The 12270-nt window shown below is 36.7% G+C and overlaps 1 protein-coding gene across 43 annotated transcripts in view; it reads right to left on the bottom strand.

Annotated features, from left to right (window-relative positions):
• The window catches only part of STPG2 (sperm tail PG-rich repeat containing 2), a 523536-nt gene that overhangs the window by 399112 nt on the left and 112154 nt on the right, over positions 1-12270 (bottom strand). For all 43 annotated transcript variants that reach the window (XR_013371292.1, XR_013371283.1, XR_013371282.1 and 40 more), the window contains one exon: positions 9661-9765. Coding sequence is in view for 22 of the 43 variants with exons in the window: in XM_077882938.1 (XP_077739064.1) it covers positions 9661-9765 (105 nt within the window). In the remaining 21 variants the exon portion in view is untranslated. The remainder of the gene's footprint in view (positions 1-9660; positions 9766-12270) is intronic.

The following is a 12270-nucleotide window of genomic DNA, read 5'->3' on the forward strand; positions in this document are numbered from 1 at the left end:
TTTCAAAACATCCTGAACACCTATAAATTTGACCTGAGATTTAAAGTGAGAACACCTGGAATGCTACAGAGAGAAAAGTTTTTGCTTCTAACCAGGTAGAAGGCGGAAAAAAATAAATAAATAAAAAAGAATAAAGTGAGGGAGGAGCACCATGCTAAAGCAGAGCAGTATAAAACTCTGGGACAGGATAGCCCAGCCCTGGAGAAGTGGGAACTTTAAAAATCCGTGCCAGAGTTTTCCCTGATGGAAAAGGGCTTTGGAACAATAGCAGAGAAATCAGACAAAATCCAAGGAGGGGCAGTGAGGCCTCAGGATTCCCAGAGTCACTATAAGAGGAGGGGCATCTGGGAGGAAAGCTCACCACAAACTCCTGTCTGATAACAGCAAAGGGCTGCAGCCCTCCAGGATATTTGGGAGAAGCCAATCAGTTAGTTGGGCCAGCTCCAGATGGGGGTGGCCATGCCCCATTCCCTGCGGGAGAGGCAGCCTCCAAGAGCGGGTCCAGTGGCACAGGGCCCCAGATCCCAGGGTTTCCAAATGGACAAAGCTGCAATCCTGCATTCCTCTGGAACAGGCAGAAGTGAGTAGGGCATAGAACAGTGAAAACTCTCCTGCCACTGGGCACCCCTAAGCAGTGCAGATCAGTGCACCTGTGTCAGACCCAGGAGCATCTAGGCCAGTGCAGACTGGGAGACTGCATCAGTTACTCACAGGGAGCTCAACTCCAGAGCTGGAAATTTGGCACCACCATTGTTGTTTTTCCTCCTAGTTTCATCCTGTGCCTGGGAGAGGTGGGGCCACTAGGGAACAAAGGCCTCCCAAAAGAAACAGCTCATACTGAGCCCCGCACCTGGTGATGGGAGGGTCATCTCAGCCCAGACACAGACATCTAAGAATCAGCACAGCAGACCTTTCCCTGAGAAGACAGCTGGAAGTACAAGGGAAGAGCAAGTTCTTGACCAAGCAGCACTGAAAAGCTCCAGGACCAAGGGAAAATAATACAGAGAACTAGAGAATCCCCCATTTTTTTTCCTTTTTCCATTACAACTCATTTTTATATAAGACTAAAAATTTCCAGCATTTTTTTTCTTTCCCCACCTTAACTACAATATTTTACCAGCTCTTCATTTTTAAGTTTTTTCCTTTTTGACTTTCATATTTCTACAATTACATGTCTTAGATATATTTTTGAGTCCTGGATTCCCTTCAATGTACTCAATTTAATTTGGGGAGATATATGAGATATAGGTTTTGTTTTGTGTTTTTTGTTTTCTTTGTCTAGTTCTGACTACAATGACAGAAGCTAATGCCTTCTAAAACATGACCATCATACACCAAGTGGAATACCATGATGGTTTATTCTATGAAATTATATACTCTCTTCCTTCCCATTCTGCCCCCCTCTTATGTCTTGTTTATGTTGTGGTGATCAATGTTGGGGCCTTCCATAAGTATTGCTGGTTTATATAAATTTGGGATTGAGCATCTTCTAACATACAGAACAAAATATACTCAAAACCAAAAGGATCACGCTCTAGGATCCCTCAGATAGAAAACATTCTCTCTCCACTACCACATCTTCACCACCACTATCCCTCAGCGCCCTCCCCCCCCCCTTTTTTTCCTTTTTCTGTTTTTCCTCTTTACTTTTTTTTTTCTTTTACTTGTTTCTTCTTCTTTGGGGTTTTTGGCCTTTTATTTTTTACCACTTTGTTTTAAATTCGTTTTTCACTTTAGTGGTCCTTTTGTTTTATTTTGTTCTGCTCTTCTTTATCATTTTCTGGTCTCTGACATTTTTGGAATAATCTAGGGTGGATTTTATTAGGTCGTGGTTGATATTTTTGACTCAGCCCAATAACACAACCACTCTGTACTGAACAAAATGACTAGAAGGAAGAATGCACCAGAAAAGAAAGAACCAGAAACAGTACTCTCTGCCACAGAGTTATAGAATATGGATTTCAATTCAATGTCAAAAGCCAATTCAGAAGCACAATTATAAAGCTACTGGTGGCTCTGGAAAAAAAGCATAAAGGACTCTAGAGACTTTGCTACTGAAGAACTGAGATCTAATCAGGCCAAAATTAAAAATAAACTAAATGAGACTCAGTCCAAACTGGATATCCTAACTCCTAAGGTTAATGCGGTGGAAGAGAGAGTGGGTGACATAGAAGAACAAGTTGATTGTAAGAAAGGAAGCTGAGGAAAAAAGAGAAAAACAATTAAGAGACCATGAGGAAAAGCTTAGGAAAATACATGATATCCTAAGAAGGACGAATTTACGTATAATTGGGGTTCCAGAAGAAGCCAAGAGGGAGAGATGATCACAAAGTATATTTGAAAAGTCATAGCTGAGAACTTCCCTATGGGGAGGGAAACAGGCATTCAGATCCAAGAGATGGAGAAGGCCCCCGCCTAAAAAAAAAATCAATAAAAACTGTTCAACACGTTGACATTTAATAGCGAAACTTGAAACTTCCAAAGATGAACAGAAAATTCTTAAAAGAGCAAGAGACAAGAGATTCTTAACTTATATGGGAGAAATATCAGATCAAAAGCAGACTTCTCCGCAGAGACCTGGCAGGCCAGAAAGGGCTGGCATGATATATACAAGGTACTAAATGAGAAGAACATGCAGCCAAGAATACTTTATCCAGGAAGGCTGTCACTCAGAATAGGAGAGATAAAGAGCTTCCAAGTTAGGCAGAAACTGAAAGAATATGTGAGCACCACATCAGCTCTGCAAGAAATATTAAGGGGAACCCTGCAAAGAAAGAGGTAGACCAAAGAAATAATCCACAAAAACAGGAACTGAATAGGTAATACAATGACACTAAATTCATCTTTCAATAGTTACTCTGAACATGAATGGGCTGAATGATCCCATCAACATATGCAGAATATCAGACTGGATAAAAAAGCAAGACCCCTCTATTTGCTGTCTACAAAAGACTCATTTTAGACCTAAGGACACCTCCAGCCTGAAAATAAAGGAGTAGAGAACCATTTACCATTTAATGGTCCTCAAAAGGGAGCTAGGGTAGCAATCCTCATATCAGATAAATTAAAATATATCTCAAAGACTGTAGTAAGAGATGAAGAGAGACACTATATCATACTTAAAAGGTCTATCCAACAAGAAGACCTAACAATCATGGATATTTATTCCGCTAATGCAGGAGCTGCCAAGTATATCAATCAATTTAATAACCAAAGTAAAGAAATGTTAGATAATAATAATACACTAATAGTAGGAGACTTCAACATGGCACTTTCTGCAAATGACAGATCTTCTAAGGAGAGCATCACCAAAGAAACAAGGGCTTTAATTGATACACTGGATCAAATGGATTTCAAAGATATATACAGAACTTTCCATCCAAACACAACTGAATATACATTCTTCTCAAGTGCACATGGAACTTTCTCCAGAACAGACCACATGCTGGGTCACAAATCAGGTTTCAACCAATACCAAAATATTGGGATTCTCCCCTGCATATTTTCAAACCACAATACTTTGAAACTGGAATTCAATTACAAGAAGAAATTTGGAAGAAACTCAAACACATGGAGATTAAAGAGCATCCTACTAAAAGATGAATGGGTCGACCAGGAAATTAGGGAAGAATTAAAAAGATTCAGAGAAATTAATGAAAATGAAGATACAACTGTTTAACATCATTGAGATACAGCAAAAGCAGTCCTAAAACAGAAATACATTGCAGTATAAGCCTACCTCAAAAAACTGAAAAAAACTCAAATACACAAGCTAACTTTGCACCTAATGGAATTGGAAAAAGAACAGCAAGTAAAACCTACACCAGGCAGAAGAAGAGAAATTAAGATTCGAGCAGAACTCAATGAAATAGATACCAGAAGAACTGAGAACAGATCAACAAAACCAGGAGCTGATTCTTTAAAAGAATTAATAAGATCGATAAACCACTACCCAGTCTTATTAGAAAGAAAAGAGACTCAAATTAATAAAACCACAAATGCAAGAGGAGAGATCACAACCAATAACAAGGAAATGCAAATGATTTTAAAAACGTATTATGAGCAGCTATATGCCAACAAATTAGGAATCTAGAAGAAATGGATGCATTTCTGGAAAACCACAAATTACCAAAACTGGAACAGGAAGAAATAGAAAACCTGAACAGGCCTACAACCAGTGAGGAAATTGAAGCAGTTATCAAAAACTTCCCAAGACACTAAAGTCAAGGGCCAAATGGTTTCCCAGGGGAATTCTGACATTTAAAGAAGAAATAATACCTATGCTACTAAAGCTGTTTCAAAGGATAGTAAGGGAGAGAATGCTTCCAAACTAGTTTTATGAGTCCAGCATTACCTTGATTTCAAAACCAAAGACCCCACCAAAAAGGAGAATTATAGATCAATATTCCTGATGAACACGGACGCAAAAATTCTCAACAAGATACTAGCCAATAGGATCCAACAGTACATTAAGAAGATTATTCACAATGACCAAGTGGGATTTATCCCCAGGATGCAAGGCTAGTTCAACATTCCTCAGTATCTTAAAAGCCATATACGAAAAGCCCACAGCAAATATCATTTTCAATGGGGATAAACTGAGAACCTTTCCCCTAAGATCAGGAACACGACAGAGATGTCCACTCTCACCACTATTGTTCAACATAGTACTAGAAATCCTGGCCTCAGCAATCAGACAACAAAAAGAATTAAAAGGCATTCAAATTGGCAAAGAAGAAATCAAACTCTCCCTCTTTGCAGATGACAAGATACTGTACATAGAAAACCCAAAAGACTCCACCCCAAGATTGCTAGAACTCATACAGCAATTCAGCGATGCAGCAGGATACAAAATCAATGCCCAGAAATCAGAGGCATTTCTATACACTAACAATAAGACTGAAGAAAGAGAAATTAAGGAAACAATCCCATTTAGAATTGCACCCAAAAGCATAAGATACCTAGGGATAAACCTAACCAAAAAGGTAAAGGATATATACCCTAAAAACTGTAGAACACTTCTGAAAGAAATTGAGGGAGACCCAAAGAGATGGAAAACAATCCCATGCTCATGGATGGAAGAATTAATCTTGTGAAAATGTCTATGTTACCCAGGGAAATTTACACATTTAATGCAATCCCTATCAAAATACCACGGACTTTCTTCACAGAGTTGGAAAAATCATCTTAAGATTTGTGTGTTATCAGAAAAGACCCTGAATAGCCAGGGGACTATGGACAAAAGAAAAGCAATGCTGGTGGCTTCACAATGCTGGATTTCAAGCTGTATTACAAAGCTGTGATCATCAAGACAGTATGGTCCTGCACAAAATCAGACACATAGAGCAATATAACAGAATAGAACCCAGACATGGGCACTCAACTCTATGGTCAACTAATATTTGACAAAGTAAGAAAGAATATCCACTGGAAAGAGGACAGTCTCTTCAATAAATGGTGCTGGGAAAATTGGACAGCCACATGCAGAAGAATGAAACTAGATCATTCTCTTACACCAAACACAAAGATAAACTCAAAAAGGATGAAAGATCTAAACATGAGACAAGAATCCATCAAAATCCTAGAGGAGAACACAGGCAACTCCCTTTTTGAACTTGGCCACAGCAACTTCTTGCAAGATTAATCTATGAAGGCAAAAATGAACTACTGGGACTTAATCAGGATAAAAAGCTTCTGCACATCAAAAGAAACAGTCCACAAAACTAAACGACAACCTACAGAATGGGAGAAGATATTTGCAAATGACATATCAGATGAAGGGCTAGTATCCAAGATCTATAAAGAACTTATTAAACTCAACATCCAAGAAACAAAAAATCCAATCAGAAATCGGCAGACGACATGAACAGAAATTTGACCAAAGAAGACATACACATGGCCAACAAGCACATAAGAAAATGCTCTGCATCACTTGCCATCAGGGAAATACAAATCAAAACCACAATGAGATACCACCTCACACCAGTGAGAATGGGGAAGATTAACAAGACAGGAAACCACAAATGTTGGAGAGGATGTAGAAAAGGGGAACCCCCTTGCACTGTTGGTGGGAATGTGAACTGGTACAGCCACTCTGGAAAACCGTGTGGACATTCCTCAAAGAGTTAAAAGTAGAGCTACCCTACAACCTAGCAATTGCACTACTGGGTATCCCAAAGATATGAATGTAGTGAAATGCCAAGACACCTGCACTCCAATGTTCATAGCAACAATGTACACAATAACCAAACTGTGGAAGGAGCCTCAGTGTCTATCGACAGATGAATGGATAAAAATGTGGTCTATATATACAATGGGATATTACTCAGCCATTAGAAATGACAAATACCCACCATTTGCTTCAACATGGATGGAACTGGAAGGTATTATGCTGAGTGAAGTAAGTCAACTGGAGAAGGACATTCATAATATGGTTTCACTTATATGGGGAATATAAGAAATAGTGAAAGGGATTATATAGGAAAAGGGGGAAAATGAGTGGGTAACAAATTAGAGAGGGTAACAAAACATGAGAGACTCCTAACTCTGGGAAATGAACAAAGAATAGCAAAAGGGGAGGTCGGTGAGGGGGATGGAGTAACTGGGTGACAGGCACTGAGAAGGGCACTTGATGGGATGAGCACTGGGTGTTATACTATATGTTGGCAAATTGGACATCAATTTTTAAAAAGTGTAACATTTGCTGATTTTCATTGTATAGAAATTATTATCCATACTACCATGGTAAAGAAATTATTAACCATACTACCATAATCTAGAAATTATTAGTCATAGTACCACGTGGATAATCTCATACTGCCATCATAAATAACATCAATCAACATGCAAAACTGGAAAAATTAACAATTGATTTCTGCAAGCCAATAGAAATGAATTAACTGCAGCATACCAGCACTTCCACTCCATCTCTTTACTATCCCTTGTGGTAACCAACTTCATTGTTTTCTGATTTATCCTTTATGTGTTTATATAAAAATACGTAGTTACGTGTATGTTTTTTTCTTTTCCATTTTTATTAAAATATAATTAATATATGATGTTATATTACTTTCAAGTGTACAATATAATTATATAATTATATATATTACTCAGTGTTCATCATGGTATATTCTTAATCTCCTTTATTTTACCAACTCCCCCCACCCCAGCCCTGCCCATCTCCCCTCTGGCAACCACAAGTTGATTCTCTGTATTTCAGAGTCTGGGGGATTTTTGGTATCTTTTTCCTTGTTAGTTCATTTGTTTTGCTTCTTACCTTCTACATATGAATGAAATCATATGATATTTGTCCTTCTCTGTCTGACTTATTTAGCATTATATCCTCTAGGCCCATTCATGCATTCATGTCATTGCAAATGGCAACATCTCATTCTTTTCTATGGTTGAGTAATACTCCAGGGGTGTGTGTGCGGGGGGTGTACACATATCACCAATTCATCTATTGCCGGACACTTGGGTTGCTTCCATATCTTGACAATTGTAAATAATGCTACAATAAAAATCCCCAAATAGATATTTTTCTAAAATCATACCAATGTCTAACAGAACATGAAAAGATGTTAAACATCACTAATCATCAGAAAGATGCAAATCAATGCACAGCCCAGGTGGCTCAGTGGTTTAGCGCCATTTTCAGCCCAAGGTCTGATCCTGGAGACCCAGGATCAAGTCCCACATCAAGCTTCCTGCATGTAGCCTGCTTCTCCCTCTGCCTGTGTCTCTGCCTCCCTCTCTCTCTCTCTTTCTCTCTCTCTCTCTCTCCCCCTCTCTCTCTCATGAAAAAATAAATTTTTAAAAAAATCTTTAAAAAAATGCAAATCAAAATCACAAACTTACACCCAACACAATGGCTGGAATCAAAAAGACAAGAAATAACATGTTGGTGAGGATGTGGGGAGAAAGGAATCCTCAAGCGCTATTGGTGGGAACATAAACTGGTGCAGCCACTGTGGAAAACAGTGTGGAGATGCCTCAAAAAATTAAAAATAAAATTAACCATATGATCCAGTAATTCCACTACTGGGTATTTACCAGGGAAAACAAAAACACTACCTTGAAAAGACCCTTATATTTATTGTAGCATTACATGTATGTTTCTTACTTTCTTTCTTATACAGAAGGAATACTGATGCCTGGGCCCTATTCTAGATGAATTGAATCAGCCTCTGGAAAAATGCAAAGAACTCACCTAGGGATCAAAATGTGTTACAATTCCCCAAGCATTTCTAATACGCAACAAGGATGAGAACCATTGTTATAAAAGAAGCCTTATGTTTTAAAAACTAATAGTTGAAGACATAAGGAAATTCAATACATTTAGATCAAACACCAAACAACTCTTTAAATCTATGACTAAATAGTATCCCAGAAATATGTCTTTATGTGTTCTATCAACAAAAATTTTATGTTCTAAGTCTACCTTGCTAATTGCATTATTGCTTTTTCTATCAATCACAAATATATGTTCATATTCAACTAACCACTAACAGCACCCCTAGCAGGCAGTCCTGTTGGTTTTAAATCCCCCATATCTCTCACTCCAGAACCATTATTGTTTTCTTCATCATCCCCTTAAACAAAATTGATACCATGTTTTTTTTTCCATTTCTGAAAATACATTTAAGATATCATAATTGGTGTCAAGTGGTATCAAATCAGGACTACATATTAGAGGAATAGAAACAACATAAGAACTGAGGGTTCTAGTTGTAAAAATGATATTTTTTTAAAATCAAGGACACACACACATGATATCCTGTTCTTACACACCCGTTTTGTGTATCACCTTAAGTACTACCAAGTTGCTCAAGGCAGAAACCCGGTACTCACTCTTGATTCTTCCTAGTTCCCCACCACATCTAACCCATTAAAAAATCATGTTGATTATGTCTCCAAACTATACTTGCAATCCATCTCCTTGTTTCCAAGGGGGTGCCTCCTAAGTACAACGAAACCAAAGCAGTAACCTGTAGTCATCTGAAGGTTAATAATCTTCCTGAGTTAGGATAAATTAAAATAACCAGAGCTGTACATAGTACAGTTGGATAAATACTGCAACACTTTGATCTGGGGCTGCCATATTCTCAAAGTTTACTGGTATTAAATTGCCATGGAAATATCTTGGATACCGTCAAGTAGCCTTAGTGTATACCCTGGAGAATGTGATACAATTACTGTGAAATAGACTCTTGCATCACAAATAAAGACCCTAGTTGCAGTTATAGATATGATCTATCCCCACCCTCCACAGAGAGCCTTCAAAACCCTCTCTGAAAAATATGCATATCCTCAAAGATTGCATGTTAATACTCCACATATTCATGGGCAGAGTATATTTTAAAACTCAGACTGAATCTCTTATAAGCTAAACTGAACATTCATATATACAAATTTAAAATGTTTAATAGATGTTTTCAATTCATATATTCACCTTTGCATGTTATTGTTAATATTACAATCTTATTTCCTTTCATCTTATCCATATTTTTTGGCAATATGATTTGCCCCATCCATGTCTGTTTCCAATTTGTTTAACTATCACTTTTCTTTTTATGATCTTCCTAAACACCATCAGATTTGTTGCTGGCTTCACATTGTATCTATTATGTTCTATGTATGAAAATGATTATAGAACATTACCTGGGATTGAGAAAGGAAAGCAGGTGATGCATCATTTACACTTGGTATACTTTCAGCCTTCCGAAATTGGCTTTTAATGTCATATTTTCCAGGCCCTGGTACTCCCTAAATTACAGGAAGGAAAAATACATGTTCTCATTAAGAAAGCATCTATATAGTACCTAAGGGAAGAGTTGGCTAAATATATGAACGAAAGCTACAGGTTTTTAAGCAAATTCCTATATGGTATTACCAAAGCACTTCATTAAAAGGCAAACCAGAACAAATTCTTAAGAGAAACAAGAAAAAAAAAATTGCCCTTAGCAAAGCTTCCTAGGAACCTGAACACACACTACTTGAAACTTTGCTGCCCTCTACTGATAGAGCTCAGAAAAAAATTATCTACTTCACATAATTAAACATTACAATGAATAAAGATGGTTTCTATATTTCTTCTATTTAAATGTATATAATCAAATCTTCTCTGAGAAAATATTTCACTGTTTTTTCCAAATTTCTATTAATCAATAGACTACTTTTTCCCCCACAAATAAGCCTCAGGATATATTTCATTTCAAATACAAATGTTAAAAAATGTAAGACATTAAATTTAAACAGATACTTTATAATAGATAAAAATTAATTCAGTAAATACTGGGATTTTTTATTATCTTAGCTAAACATACTTAACTTTATATATATAGATATATATCAAGAATTTAAACACATGTATTATATATATCAAATATATATATGAAGTGCTGTATATTAATCATCAAATACTTTAATTACCTTGAGGGTACCTTTCATAGTATAAAAAAGTTTCAAATCTTCTGTTACATACATTCCTCCTCTACTTTTCTACAGTTACAAGAATTATTCCTTAATTTATGAATTATATACTTTGGTGTATAATAAAATTCCCCAGCAACTCCCATCATCTCTATCTTATTATATGTTCAATCCCATTTCTCTCCACCTCCACAGACACCGTTCTGATCCAAGCCTCGAAACTCTTACCGGGATTACTGTGAAATCCTGACTGCCCCCCTGCTTCTGCTCTTGTCTCCCTTCAGTCTATTTTCAAAATGGCTGTCTGAGTCAGATTGCACCACTTGACTTCTCAAATCCATCCAATGGCTTGCAATCTCACTTTTAACAAAAATCAAGGTCCTTAATATGACATGAATTTCACCTTCACATACACTATCACCACTCCAACCTAATCTCCTATCACTCTCACATTTCCATTCACTCTGTTTATCACAAAGATCAGGCATATACCAACCTGAGGACCTTTGCATGCACTCTTTGTTCAGGATATTCTCCTAAATAGCTCCATGGCTCACTAATTTCAGTCATGTATTTATTCAATGTTACCTTCTTAATGAGTTATTTCCAGTCCACCTAATCTAAATAATTCCTCCTCCTTTTCCTATTTTTTAATCTTACCAATTTCTACTATCCAAAATACAATTTTCTACTATGTTATAAGCTCCAACAGGGCAGTAACTGTTTTGTTTGCTACTGTATCGTTGGAATACAGATGAGTATGTGGAGCATGGTAGGTGCTCGGTAATTATTTGCCAGAAGAATGGATGAATGGATGAATGCATGCACTGAATTCTACATTTTCACTGATCATATAGTGGATTTGGATATATTACTCTGGGAAATAATGTGGCACCAAATAAGAGCATTAGCCATTTCTAATAGTAAAATATCTTAAAGCTCACATATTTAGGGATGCCTGAGTGGCTCAGCGGTTGAGTATCTATCTGCCTTTGGCTCAGGGCATGATCCCGGGGTTCTGGGATCAAGTCCCACATCGGGCTCCCTGTGTGGAGCCTGCTTCTCCCTCTGCCTGTGTCTCTGCCTATCTCTCATGAATAAATAAACAAAACCTTTAAAAAAAAAAAAAAAAGCTCACATATTTAATTTGCATTTAATAATAATAGTAATACTTGGGAAATTTTGGGGGGGGTGAATTTTTATTTAAGGGAAATTCTTATTATATAAGTACTTTTTCATATTAATAGGTTTGATCCTAAAAATTTATGCAAAGGTCCATGTTATCTTATCTCACATGAACAAATCTATGCCATTATTTAGTGGCTGGTAGAAAAGACCCACTTTTGCTTTGGCATGTAAGATTGTTTTTAAATCTATGAACTTTTAGTAAATTAGGTTTAGAATTAAAGAAACTTCTATATAATTCTCTGTTTATATTAACCTATGAGATATAAATCAAATATAGAAATACAGAGAGCATAACTTCAAATATACAATATTAATCTATTTCTTGAACTTTACAGATATATTGTATCCATCTTCTCCACAGAGGCAAGATTGGTAAAAAATACTCAGTTACTAAAAAAAAAAAAAAAAAAAAAAAAATACTCAGTTACTGACAAACTGGGATTACACTTCTACTGCTATAAATAGTAGTATAAGTGGCCATTACTATGGATCATAGGGAAAAGACTAAGTGTGAATAATGAGATAAGTGAATATCTTTAGTCTTGGGAACTATTTCGCATAAAAGCAGAAATGAAATCTCATCTTTTCAATGAGTACTTCTTACTCCTTTTTTACTGTTTTTTTTTTTTCATAAAGTTCCTAATGTTACTG

The sequence above is a fragment of the Canis aureus genome, chromosome 33 (genome assembly GCF_053574225.1).
Source record: "Canis aureus isolate CA01 chromosome 33, VMU_Caureus_v.1.0, whole genome shotgun sequence".
Classification (NCBI taxonomy): Eukaryota; Metazoa; Chordata; class Mammalia; order Carnivora; family Canidae; genus Canis; species Canis aureus.